General features: G+C 37.1%; 3 protein-coding genes, 1 non-coding gene and 1 pseudogene across 5 annotated transcripts in view; 1 reads left to right on the top strand and 4 right to left on the bottom strand.

Annotated features, from left to right (window-relative positions):
• The window catches only part of LOC144644560 (uncharacterized), an 83,707-nt gene that overhangs the window by 46,446 nt on the left and 23,291 nt on the right, over positions 1-13,970 (bottom strand). The gene's annotated exons all lie outside the window — the stretch shown is intronic.
• LOC144644561 (uncharacterized) overlaps positions 1-13,970 on the bottom strand; it is a 30,115-nt gene that overhangs the window by 3,288 nt on the left and 12,857 nt on the right. The window lies entirely within an intron of this gene.
• Positions 511-3,997, bottom strand: LOC144642056 (neuronal acetylcholine receptor subunit alpha-7-like; annotated as a pseudogene). Its single transcript, XR_013568688.1, has 4 exons — positions 3,873-3,997; positions 3,391-3,513; positions 2,501-2,656; positions 511-1,375 (listed from the first exon to the last, which is right to left on the bottom strand). The product of XR_013568688.1 is annotated as a neuronal acetylcholine receptor subunit alpha-7-like (transcript).
• On the top strand, positions 6,051-6,122 carry Trnat-ggu (transfer RNA threonine (anticodon GGU)). Its single transcript has one exon. It is a non-coding gene; the product is annotated as a tRNA-Thr (tRNA).
• Positions 8,545-12,101, bottom strand: LOC144642351 (uncharacterized). Its single transcript, XM_078501315.1, has 4 exons — positions 12,066-12,101; positions 11,301-11,324; positions 10,220-10,327; positions 8,545-9,311 (listed from the first exon to the last, which is right to left on the bottom strand). Exons 1-4 carry the CDS (start codon positions 12,099-12,101, stop codon positions 9,162-9,164), a joined length of 318 nt encoding a protein of 105 aa, XP_078357441.1. The 3' UTR covers positions 8,545-9,161.

Below are 13,970 nucleotides of genomic sequence, written 5' to 3'. Positions count from 1 at the left end.
GAACCACCAGGCTTATTCAAACTTGTTGTAATGTATGAAGCTATAAAACCGTCCTGCAGTCTGTCCTTTTGTGCACGAGAGATATCTTCTAAAATGCAATGATGACGTAACCCCACAAAATGCATTCGGTCGTTTCTACCTTACAGGGATCTCCACAGGGCTACGACATCTGTTCGCAACAGCTCGAAATTCAAGACTCTGTTAGAAGGGAGGTCATTGGGACGCCCAAAGAAAGATATCTGTTTTTCCAGATGTTTTAAAAGATGATCTTTTAAAAGATCATGGGCGCCTTTACTGACATCGATGCACAATTAAAATAATTATGAACGAAAGCCACTTTGTTTGTTAGCTCTTTTTAAGATGAAAGAAGTAAAACTAATCCATTTCAAGCAGGTACATATGTTTCAGCTCTTGTCGTATGGTTTTGTTTTGTAACGTAAGTGACGCAGGGAAAGAAGACTGAATGTACGTACTTTACCATTATGATGTGGATTAAGAATTGTTCTTTATTCTCGATCGTGATAAAACAACAAGTAGGTAGGCAATATTACAGGTTACCCCTATAGTTTTAGTAGGCAATCATAAAGAAAGATTGACTTTTTTACACTAAACAAACGAGTCAAGAGCCTACTTTGCTTGTTTTTACCGAGTTTAAATAAATCAATTTAATTTATTTTCCTTTTTTACTGGAACGGGTTCTGAGTCTCTTGATTATGGTAGATTTGACGCCCCCTTTAAACCATTTATACTAAATATTTTTTCTCTCTGTAATGATAAACAATTACAGCCTAAAAGTGGGGAGCTTGATAAAACAAGTACAGTGACACGAAAGTTATTATCAATGCAAAGAAAGCCATAAAGAATTTATCCAAAATACTTGCGGCGGTTTTCCATTCGTTTCTCTTAAAAATATCATCACTAGTAATCATTCGCCTTCTCTTTCCAGAGTTTTTGTTTGATCCAAAACTCTTCCGAGACAATCTAGAAAATCAACCGAACCCACATCGGCATTTCACCGTCAGAATGGCGGCCGTATGAGTAGTTCAGCACTATGCAAGTCGCACCTAATGAAAGGGAAATCAGAAACATTGTAACGATGTAGAACTTTCCTAAAAGGGGTGCACTATTGGAGGTGGAGGGAAGATTCTGGTAAACAAGCTGCAGGAACACTATCATGGCTAGCAGTACAGTAATGCCTAACTGCATTCTCTCTCCAGACTCGGGTGGCAGGTAGAAGCCGACAAGGACCATGGCTGTGATTATTATGGCTGGGACAATCAGGTACAGGGTATAGAACAGCGGCTTCCGACGGACGTGGATAATGTACGTTATGTCGACATACGGTTTGGGGCAGCAGTCGTACAATTTTGATGACCTAAAAAAGGGAAATTTACAAGTGAGATATTTCTTTACAAAGAGGACAAATTTTACGACTCGTTCAAAAGAAGCATACATACAAAAAGTCATTTTCCGTCGTTAGGGACCATTCATTATTTATGCCAGGGTTGGGAAGGGGGGCTGGCAAGATTCATTATAAACAAAACCAAAACATGTTGACCCTCTTCCAAGCAAAAGAAACCCCCCCCCCTAACAGGAACTAGCCTACTAACAACGAGTGTTTATTTTGTAACAAAATAGCCTGCGTAGCAGGATCGCATCCAAAAACAAACTAGTGACGAAAACACTAGTGAAGGAGAAAGTGACAGCGAGGAGGACATCGTTCTTGTGCACCACAGTAGCTCAGTGTCCTCGGAGAATGAAAACAATAGGAGGAAACCCCCTGGTGCCAGTTATATTCCGCCAAACATGATCTGGACACAACATTGCAACATCATTTTTACGAAATCAAGACTTCTTTTGTATTGACATTAATACTGTAATACACACGATCATAACTGAATAGAAGTGTTAATAAGAAAACAGATAGCCCACCTCTTTGTCTGCAAGATTTGAAGGTGACCCCCTCTCAGAACATCCTGGATTTTTCATGACCCCCCCCCCTCAATTCTTGCCAGCCCACCCCCTGACATAAGTAATGAATGTTCCCTTAAAGAAGAAGTTCACTCCAGAATGGCCATTTATTTTCTTTACGCCAATAAAAAGTTTATAAATATTTATTCACCAAATTTCACTTCCAACGAGCGCTAAAATCCTACGAAATCTTTCTCTAAAGTAGCCCAAAACTCGACAACTGAACGCCGCCATCTTGGAGCTGTTATGTATGGTGACCCTACGAAAAGGATTTCGTAGGGTTTAAGCGCTCGTTAGAAGCTGAAATTTTGGTGAATAAATATCTTTGCATAAACGTTTTATTGGCGTAAAAAAAATTAATGGCCATTTTGGAGTGAACTTCTCCTTTAAGGCAGGTCTGATGTGGCAACCTAAAGGCTGGTATGGACCTGCCATGAAATGCTTATTAAACTAATTTCTATAAAAAACCAAGGAAATCTAAAACAAGGAAAGAATAAAAATATATGAGGTCGGAATCTTACCCGCTTACCTTTTCTGTTCCAGTCCTAGCAACTGCCATTCGCCATGCTCTGTGTAGATGTCGTCACTGGAAGCATTGGTAAGGATGCGCATGTCTAAACGTGTTTCGTCATGGGTCCAGCTTCCGAACTTCATGGGGCACTTTTGATCATCGAAAGGGAAATATCTTAAATGGAAACAACGTAAATCATACTTAAAAAGACACCCTGAAATCAAAAAGAGTGTGAGCTAGCTGAGAACTATATGTAGTAAACGGCGATTATAGAAAATCAACGTTCTGCTAAAACGTGAGGTCACTATGAGCAAAATTACGGAAGAAACCGCATGAAGCATAACAGCTCTGAAATAAACTATTTAAACAATAGAATGTTTCGTCGAGGAACTATCGGAAGATAACGGAAATTTGATGTTCTTAAAACAAATATTAGTAAGAGAAGCGAGGCTTCGAGGGCTAATATGCTATTTTGAAGAACATCAAGGGGCAACTATCAGACCGATAGTTCAGAGACAAAAACACTCTATCGTTGTTATTGTGCACCACTAAATTTTCTTCCGCGCGCCCATTCAAAAACGAGCATCGTGAATTATAAAAAACTAAATTGGAAGCCGAAAATAAACAAACGAAATAAAACCAGACAACTACTAAATGCATTGAATTTAGTGTTTTTTTTTTTTTCTGACTATCTGAAGGCCCAATTGTTTACAAAAAAATTCACAGGCGGGCCTTATTGATTCCGGCATTTTTCTCGGACGGGCTCTTAATGGGCTGATAGTGCCCTCCGCAAATGAACACTATCGTGTTACGTGATCAACTTAAACCAGTCAGAATCGGATAAAATTTAGTGGTGAACTATAAGATATTTGAGCAACAGACAAATACTACATTAATTCAAAGTTTACCTGACATCTAAGTGGCAGACGGTAATGAACATAGCGGGCGCAAGCCAAATTGTGCTGCCATTGGAAAAGATAACAACGTCCGTTTTGTACTTGTGTGTTCCCCCGGAGAAAGTAAACTCTGCGCTAGGTTAAAAAAAGAGATACATCTGTAAACGTTAAGTTTAAAACATGATTGATTGGTACGTTGCCCAAAGGCAACCTTATGTTCCGTGAACAGTGACATGTCATATCAAATTGTTGACAGGAAAAAATTTTTCATAAAGTCACAAAATTGGAGGAATTTACTTAATAAATAATAAATAATAAATTATAGCTTAAAAATCGACCCCAGCTCTAAGGGAAGAGCTTTGATCTCAAAAGTTAAGACTGGTTTTCAACTCTCTTCATATCTCTTCATATCTATATCCCTTGTTTAAGATGGAGAATTTATCGCGTAAGGTTTTTATTTCACTAAGAGGTTAACTTAGGTACTATTAGAATACCTGTTGTAGAGCACAATATCCGGGACCCAAACTTTAGAGGGATCTACGTTGATCTCGTCATTCCACCGTAGTGAGATGCATTCCATGTCAGTAATGGGTTTGTCCATTCCTGAAGAACATTTTACGTGCAAAGGTCAGCAAAAACATTCAAGATGGATCGTGAAACTAAGGTCACGCAGAACCCTTATCGTGATAAATTCATCTGCCAAAATTCTGGATAAGTTGCTTCTGAAGCTTTAGTACTTTGAAACCGAGTTTTGAACATGTTTTCTATTTCTTAAATAAGGTTGACTCAAATAACACAAGAACGGTGGTGAAGGCCCAGCAAACTAACGTTCAGGCCAACATACCTCTCTAAACAAAACTTTACCCAACCTAAATAATTAAGTTGCTAAATTCCATAATACAGCTGATAATACCCACTAGTGCGTTTAATGTTTAGGGATAACATAAAAAGAAGAAAAGATCAGATGAAATAATTCAATTGTAAAAGGAAATGTAGTGTTTTACACTTTTTCAACTTAAATTATTAAATGATAATTGAGTACTTACCTGATTGTGTAGAGATGACTTGTAGGAGTTGCTCGTTGTCCTTCTGGATTAAATAAAATTGAATGTACACAAAAAATGAAGAAAAAGTGTCACGAAACTCTCCTTAAAGTATCTCTCAAGAAATAATATTATTATGTAATAAAAGTTCTTCCACGATTGTACTCAATTTACGGGAAAAAAGATTATTCTAAAAGAGGCTAGTCAAAAAGTATCGTCGTTTTTGGAATATTTCCTTTTGCTTGTGATTTCACACAAGCTTGCGTTGTCAACACAAGCACTTGTAAGCGTGGGTCGGCGACCTCTATTTAAAGTTAACATATGAAGGCACTGTGCCTCCAACTCTTCTTCTCCTACTTTGATTTACGTTATGGTTGAGCGTTTTTCTGCTGTCTTTTTCTACTGTATAACGTTCCCACTATTATGTAAATTTTCACTTGCTATACTACCAATCAATTATTTGTTTGAGTTTAGCTCTGAATGTGACTACCACCTGATCATTTCTCTTGAAGACAGGACGTGAGACTTGCTGTAGTTTTGAAACAAGTCACGTAACATCTCTGCTCCTCATTCAGTACTGCCGCTGTTAAATGATAATAGTGCGGAAAATATTAAGTTAGCACTCGGTTTGGACAGGCAAAACATGCGCACATGGATAAGCAGTTCATAATTACCGATGTCTGCATGATAAGTAAACCAATGTACTTACTTGCGCGCCAGAAAGGATAAAATTGCATGAAAATTCTGATGTATAGTTGACTTTATGTATTATTATTTTTTTTTACAATAACTGTAGTTTCTATGCGACTCACTTTAATCTTGCTCTAAGAGATACCGTAACATGTACCTTCTTAGGTGTTGTGAAAGAAATTTTTAACTTTTTTAATACAGGGCCTATAAAAAAACCCCAAATGTACTTAAAATTTTGTATGCGAAAAACTGACCGTCTGTTCCGGAAAGGACAAATCAAATCAAAGCATGTATAATTCTTTTAACATCTTCAACATTATAATCAACTTCGTTAAGTGAATCTGATAAAGAAAATAACAAAAGACAGGGTTTCTACATGAAATAGGATTCTAAGAAAATTAAAAGATGCTTTAGTCAGTTAAAAAATGAGCGCGGAAAAAGTATCCATTGATTTTTCATAAAATTGTTACACCTCCTGTTGCCTTCAATGTATTGAAAAGAAGAGATGTTAGGAGACACAGTGCAATATATTCATTCTTCACTCAGTCCGTGGGAGCGCACTTTGGACAATGTCAAAGCTTAGCGTACAACTTTCTGTTTCGCATTGCTGTGTGTGAAGAAGTTTAATCAGAACTGCACGTAAAACCAAAACATAGCAATTAAACTCATTTAAATTGCTGTGGTCACAACACACAACCAATGCAAACTTAACTCCAAGTAAATACGTGGTAATCGGTGCCAAGCAAGGGAAAACGGGCGGGAGTAAGCTGCGATTAGTTAAGTAACCCCGGAACCAATCAAAGCACTTAGTAAAGCATAACTTAAGCAATTCCAGATTACTATTCCAATAACCACTCTATTCTGGAATATAGAGAGTTAAAAGGGCTTACATTTCTTCAAGGTCTACATCGCAATAGAGAAAAAACAAGCGCCCGTGTGGCTTTGATAGCTCAGTGGTAGAGCATTGCACCGGTAACGCAAAGGTCGTGGGTTCGAATCCCGCTCATAGCTAATTTTAGAAAGAAAGATGTAAATAAATTACAGATGGCTTTCGCCACACGTCTCTGAAATGAAATATGGTGTAGTGGATATCGGGGCATGCAATTTTTTCTTTCATTTCAGAGACGTGTGTCGAAAGCCATCTGTAATTTAGGCTAATTTATTTACATCTTTCTTTCTACGTTTGTAAGGCTTTCTAGGCTTATAAAATTTCTATCTGTCACGTAACCCAATTTAATTTGGGAATTTAGCCATGAAACACACAAATGTCTCGAAAGAAAAATGCCCTGCGGATTGACCGCGCTCGATCCGATACCGCATCAATAAGTTGCCACGTATCCAGCGTGGTTGACCCGATGGTGTAGTGTTTATCACGCCTGACTAGTAACAGGGAGACGCGGGTTCGAATCCTGCTCAGGGCATGCACTGATTTTTCTTTCATTTCAGAGACGTGTGTCGAAAGCCATATGTAATTTTTTTACATCTTTCTTTCTACGTTTGTAAGGCTTTCTAGGCTTATAAATTTCTATCCCCAGGTTTCTATCAGCCTGAATTTTTTTTTTCAGGGTTTTCAGTAGTATGGCCGCACTCGCGTTTATCATATTTACCACCCAGGGTTTCTGTTTTCTTATTGGTCGATTAGCCCCTGGAGATCTCACTGGTTGGTACGTCATACCAAACAGGACAAAACTGAGACACGTTAATTCTAAAGGTTTCTTATGCTATAATTTGCTGAAAAGGTATTACATCGCAGTTGCTTTTAACATTTAAAAAAAATTGCTGCCACTGGGAACTGACATCAAAGAGTAGATTTTATAAGTGTCAATGAATCGGGCGGAGTTGCGCTGTAAAGAAATCTAATCATCTAAAAAAACTTATCTATAAAGATTTGATAACTTTTGCTTCTTCAGTTGTAGCTGCATTTTCTCTAACCCCATAATTCCATTCTATCTTTAACTTTTTCTCCTTATAGGTCGCGAAAAAGCTTCCTACTTTACACTTCTCATAACAAATGAAAATCTTATTAGAGCCACCTTAAGATCTCTTTAAGTAAGCTTTCTTCTAGTACGTAAAAATAATAGCTGATGCTTAATACGCTTATTGGTCTTTGGCTTCTGTGCTATTGGCTCTTCGTAAGTGTCAGGCTTAAAAGTTATAAATATTTGATTGCCGTCTTAATTTTTCGGATTTTCGCCACTCCTGCCGCGCCTGTGGTCATCTAGGGAAGAGAAGCCTAACGCGAATAATTAGATGATTGCATTGTACGTGTTTTGACTAGCGACTAGAATTGCAAGTAGATTTCAATTAAAAATTTTGTCCTTGCTTTCATACTCTACTCACTTTCTGCCAGTCAATCTATTGTCTTCAATAGCATACTTGCAATTTTGGCTACAGTCAAAAAATATATAACATTTGTCCGCCTTGATGTGAACTAATTTGCTTAGTTCCTCCTCAAAAACTCATACTGATATCTATATTTTTATGTTTGGATGCTAAATAATAATTAAATGTACAAAAATGAAAAATTAGCTGAAAGGTCAAGAATAAATAAAAAAAAAAATATTTTTCTTCTTATTCGTTAGAAATGTTTGCACTAGTGTAGAAAATATATCGACAATAATTATTATTTTTTTTTTTATCTTGCATGCTTTTTTTACTTATTTGAAAAAAAGATACAGATGTTGTAAATGTGAGGTTTATTTCTTAGTTACTTGTGAAGATTATATAGAAGTTTAATTGCACGATATCGATTTCGATATAATACCTTGAATAATGCCATACAAATACCATATATTTATTTGCTTTGTACTTAAATGGAAAAGTAGTACAGTCGAACTTTTTTGTTACGAGCACCAAAGGGACAAGGAAGAGCGTTTGTATTATGGAGGTGTCCGTATATTTTACAGAGGTAGAGTTATATAAGTTTTGGTCTCTTCCGGATTGAGCGAAGTATCTTTAAGGTAATTTCTGGGAAATAAAACTGCTCATAGATTTTCAACCAAACTTTGCTGGTTTGTTGTTAACCTTCAGGGAAGTTAAATTTGGAAATAAAAAGGGGGGGGGGGGGGGTCAGCGTATTCGTTTAGGAGCAGGAAGACCTTGTATATACCACATAATTCCTTGATAATTCCTTTGCGAGTACTGGAAAAGTACACGTTTTCGTTGATTATGGATTATTCTGCCATACTCTCAAACTAAGAGAAAAAATGATAGGTCACCGTATTCGTTTACGAGAAAACGATGTTTTATCCCTCTCGCGAACCAAGCCGCATAGAAAAAAGCCGCCATTTTGTTAATGTGCGCGCGCTAACTACGCGTAAAATTCTGCGCAGTAAGGATGCGCAATGCAATACTAGGGAATCACCTTAAGGGAGGTGTCCGTATTACATACGTATCCATAAGGAGAGGTTCGACTCGAAAAGACTACGACATGTTCCATTCAAGGATTATATAAAAATATATATAGTGGTTATAAGAAATACTTGCGCGATCATACACTTAGTGTGGCTACAGTTAGGTTGCTAATACATGGGTTAATCAAAGATTGCTTTACACAAGAACCGATTGTGTACAATTTTTCAGCGATGTTTCATCTTACAGTGAATTAAATGTCCGATTCTGTTAATCCCACCATAAACAGTGTTAGAAAGTGTTAAGTACATTCGTAACAGTTATCCTGCGAAATCGCGCTGAATACTGCCTGACAATAAGCCGACGAGATAAACGCACGCTTACATTTTCTGCACAGGTTCGATACTTCGTCGTTCCTTACAGCTTCTACTTTCTTCAATCGAGGGTGTCACTAAGAATGTTATTTTACTCGTATGGGGTGATGCTATATTTCTGTGTTTTCTATAAAATAGGCAAAACGGCCAATAACCGAAATTAAATTTACACAGTACATTTTGCAAATTGGCTTTTGCATCACATCGTTGCAAAAGAGCCAGCATTAAGGCTTTTACCTAATAAGTCATTTTACTGTTATATTCTCCAGGGTTAATTTTTTTAAGCTTGACATGACGTGAAAAAGAAAATGTACACAAGTTATCTCTAGGCAAATGTTGGCACGATTTCCTCAATGAAAATAAAAAATAGGGCGATGGCGATTCCAAAGCCAATGGCAAGAAGTGCCGAGAACCTTGCATCCTTGGATGCGTCCTCCGCTCTTTTAAGGTCATCTTCTTCATAGCGCTGATTAGTCTGAAAAAAATTGATTTTTCTTTGATTAGTTATAAGAATCTAGCCTTAAGCTGTCTAGCCTCCGGCTAAAGTTAAAAGAAAATTGGAAAGGGGTTTTATGCAAAACCATGCCCCCAAGGGCGATTTGCAATAGTTAGTCTACTTGGGATTACCACTATTTAATCGGAGGTAGCCCCCAGCGTTTTATGTCATTTTGCCTCAGTGAGTGTTTTCACAGTTTCCCTTTTTTACTCCGATCCTTCAGGCTCCAATTGGGATCTCCGCAATCTATTGCAGTACCCACACCGCTGAAAATCACTCACCAAAGGTTGGGATGGGAATAACGATTAAGTGGCTGATAACGTTTCGTTATCGAGTAACGTAATTTACGTAATACACAATCACAAGCATTGTCTCCTCACAGTCTAACGTGTCGTTGCAGGAGACGGAATCACACACGGTTAGGGTTAGAAATGCATATGAAGTGGTTTATACTGTCGCTCATATCTGTCTCCAGTCCAGTGGTTTATAAGGCGAAAAGCTATTTGGAGTATTACTCTTCACTAAACATATGGATGTTTATAAATTACCAAATGAAAACCTTCAGCAGGTAGCCAGCTGGTAGCCTTGGGTTGCTTTGGAGCGGTTTTCACTTGAGTGTCGAAAGTCATTTGCTTTTACTTTGGTTTTGCATTACTACGCTCATTGAAAAAAATATCGCGCCACTTTCTCAGCCAATGAGAAGTAAAACCAAACAATTGTGAATTTACTCGCGCACGTTTTCGCGCGTTCGAGTATCGATTGGTTTACTGAATTGTAAGTGTCAGTGGTGGTTGGTCGGAGTTATTACTTTGGTTTTATTTTTACGACACTCAACTAAAAACTGCTCTATATGGAGAATAATAACATTATGGTTATACTGCACATACCACAAATGACATAACAATTGCCAGAATGCCAAGCGCTGGACAGAAGAATATGGACACAATAGACAGTATTCGGTAGTCATTCGGAGGAGCCTCTCGGAGTGGTGCACGCTGCAAAATGGACAACAGAGGCCGTGTTAGTAGGAATAGCTAGTGGCCTCATTTTGATCTTTTACTTTGATAGCGATGGTAAGGGTGCTTTGAAAAAAAAAAGTTGTAAAATTTCCTTGAGCCTTGTGGCGACGTTTTTGTCAGTTTCTCATGAGAAGACTTAACATACATGGATACATACATAACCTTTATTTAAGTGTCAATGGTAATAAGCTAAATAGCTAATTGGGGACACTAAAATAAATATAAAATATAAAATATAAAATATAAAAATACTAATATTATATAAATAGATATAAAATATAAAATATAAAAAACACTAATATTATATAAATAGATAAATAGAAAAAAAAAAAATACTAATATTATAAAAAAGATATATAGTAGAGTGGTAGTTTAGTTCAATTATCACCACAATAAAAAAAATGTATTTTTTCCCGCGTGCCCGGTTAGTCCACTCACGCCGTGTGACGCGACCAACCTCATGGGATACCTGGGTATCTCCCCATATGATAATTGAACCTACGGTCGGGTGAATATCCAGATAGACAAAAACGAGAGGTGTTCGCTATTTAGAAGTGGCCGTTATTGGTCGAAGACTGTATTTACCAGTTCTTTTATATGAATGCTGATGTCCGGTATCATCCAATAAAATTCTAACTGTGAAGCGCATTGAGCTTTGTAAATGCGGTATTAAGACTATATCATTCATTTATTATTTAACTTCTTTTTAATGGTGACGTAGGGGTCCAAACTATTTACACTAGTGCATTTTAGATAGATTTTTGATATAAAGAATAGTGATTTACAGCTTAGCCACCTTCTCCAAGACACTAAGTTTTGTGGGAAAATATGTGATAATTGAAAAAAAAACCTCCACCAGCTAAGGAAAGGTTGTGCTTATTTAAACCTGGATTTTTCTTTAAATTATTTGGTAAGATATCGCTCCTGGAAAAAGGAAAAAAATAAATACGCGCTCCATTTGAAAAACTGGCACCTAAAATTATTAGTAAGATCGTCAGAACAGGTTAAAAAAAGAAACTTGTAAACGCTACTGTGAGGAAAAATAAAAAATAATAATTATTGTTCCTTCTTAGAAATTACCAGTGAATAACCTGAAATACGCTCTTTCAACCGTGTTATAGTGCTCGAATTTTTTTCCCAAGGACACTTTTGACATAGAAGCGAAAGGCATTATCTGTTGGCTCGTTACGAAAGGATATTAGATGGGAGGGAAATAAAATTAAACTGGAGGGTATTGTCGTATCTTTACCTCAAATTGCACACAACCAACTTACAATATAGCTAGTAAGGGTAATTGATTACAAAGCGTATAGATGTTTCCGTAGATGTAGCGACAAGAGTATTCTATTCTCCCCGGATGCGGTGCTATAAAGTCCAACGTAGTCACCCACCTCCCCACCCATAATCTCATTAGGTTGTCCCAAATTATTTTCCCGGGTTCTTACCTCTCGGTGAAGAGAGACACCGAAAAAAAAAAATAATAAAGGCTGCGCTACTTTAGATGGACAGCTAGATTCAGAATCCAACACCCAACCACCTTCCCCCCCCCTCCCCCCGGCCTCGCTCCATCCCTATTGAGAACCTAAACTAAAGCACGTGATGCTGTACAATGCATTCACAAAAATTATCGGCCGTCAACCAATTGCCTAAAACGGTTCTTATTGCACGAACAAACTGCGATAGACTGATACGTTTAAATTACCTCGTAGCCTACCTGTTCCTGGTGGTGGCCCTTTTCACTGTCCTGCATTTTTGTTTGTAAAATTTATTCCTGAAAAAAAAAAAAAAATTTCAATATGCTAAAAAAAAATACAATTCACTGACCAATGTTAAACAATCCAAATCTTCTGCGCAATCGAAATGGAAAGAATATCTCTCTATAAGGGGCATTATTTTTGTAATGTGCAGTTTGTTGGAACCCAGTCGACAGGAGTTAGGAGGAGTTGGTATAACTAGCCTGCTCGAGGCGCTCGTTATTGGGGAGCATCGCGAAAAACGGAATTAGCGCGAAGAACGTCGAGGAACGAACGAACCGAACGCCTGGAACAGGCTCCAGGAGAACTTTCCAACTTGTTCTCAGCATGCGCCAATTGTAAGGTCACGCATGAGATTATTATTCTCGCAGGAAAACTCTTCCTCTTCATAGCGCACTATACTCCACTTTATGGCATCTTTTGTCGCTTTGTGTTTTTTTTTTCGTTTTTTGTTTACAGTAACGAACGGATTCGGCCTGGGTTCTTTTTATTTCTAATCTACTTCGTGGAGAAAAATATGCGCGAAAGTAAACCGAGATCTTATGAATTTGTGCTCCACGAAACTGGTTTAACCAGGTCAGCATGAAAGGTCAGCATTTTGGAAAGGTGAAAATGTTACGTGATACGTAAATTTAGTGTGGTATAGTGGTATATTTGTATCATACAATACTCGCCCTTCGGGTTCGCCACTTATTCGAAATCTAAGCGATAGATAATCACTAAATTCTATAATTTATCAGAAGGTAACAGTTTTATATAAAGCAGTATTATTTTATAGCTTGGTGTCTGGCACATCGGAGTATAAGTAAAGATTAGCTTAGAGAACAACGGATAAACCAAGTGCTTGTGCTTTCCATTTTCACATTTCACACCAATCTTGTACCACAATATGCTATTCAACTTCTGGTCAGCAACAGGGAGGAGTGTGAGGGCTCTGGAAAAATAACTTGACTGCAACTCAAAAGTCGTATAAGTACTGATGCTTTCGAGTCCATAAAATACACTGAATAACTTTATTTTCAATGTTGCTAATAAAAACATTTCAACAGGGAGACCACGCCACAAATGTGGTTTTCAATGGGGCCCTGCATATAAAATAAATTACAGATTTCTGCTTTTCAGCTTCCCAGCTAATATTTGTAATCAAAAAGGCGGTTTTTTCTAGGGAAAAACCGCGTGTAATGGCAATAAAGATATATGTACCTTTCTTGAATCGAAACCAATAAAAACAAGCATACGCTTTGCCCCGCCAATTTTTTTTTTATAGTTACTCGAACGCATATTTTACGTGCCGTCGTCAACAACACAAATCAAAACTAATTAAAAGTACAAACATACTTTTTGCACATTTTAAGATGTAAAAAAAAACACCTGTTGTAGCGAGCTCTTCCAAAGAATGCAAGAAAAATGTATCCAAATAACTATTGATCATTTCTTTTTATCAATTTATACAACTGTTTTTGATGAATATTCGAGGATTCGCAGAAAACAAAATTAAACGTATATAAACCACAAACTTAATTGAATTATCAGTTTGCACGCAATTGACTTCATAAGCCGCATTAATTTGAGATTTTGGTTCAGTCAAAAATATAAAATCTGAAAATCTGATACAAAACAATAACATAGCTGGCTGATAGTTGATACTAAAATAATAGCGATAAATAAAAATATATTAAAAATCAAAGTTGATTAAACTTGTCGAAATGGATTTTTTACAGTAAGGAACGGACCATTATTTTTTTGAAGGGGGGGGGGATGGAAAATATTGAAAAAAATTGTTTGCAGGGCCTGGAAAGACAAAATAAATTGTTTGTAAACACGATATGTATAACAAAAAATAGTAAGAATTTCGGAAAAAAGTG

Source organism: Oculina patagonica, chromosome 2, assembly GCF_052425735.1.
Source record: "Oculina patagonica isolate OP01 chromosome 2, crgOcupat, whole genome shotgun sequence".
NCBI classification, from domain to species: domain Eukaryota; kingdom Metazoa; phylum Cnidaria; class Anthozoa; order Scleractinia; family Oculinidae; genus Oculina; species Oculina patagonica.
The sequence above is the reverse complement of the archived record's forward strand: the minus strand, read 5'-3'. Positions and strand labels throughout refer to the sequence as shown.

Coding starts and splice junctions, on each gene's coding strand:
- LOC144642351 (XM_078501315.1), bottom strand. CDS start 12,101: ATGCAGGACAGTGAAAAGGGCCACCACCAGGAACAG. Junction 11,325..12,065: donor AGGGCCACCACCAGGAACAG/GTAGGCTACGAG, acceptor TAATAATTTTAG/GTGCCAGTTTTTCAAATGGA. Junction 10,328..11,300: donor CAGTTTTTCAAATGGAGCGC/GTATTTATTTTT, acceptor TCCATTTTGCAG/CGTGCACCACTCCGAGAGGC.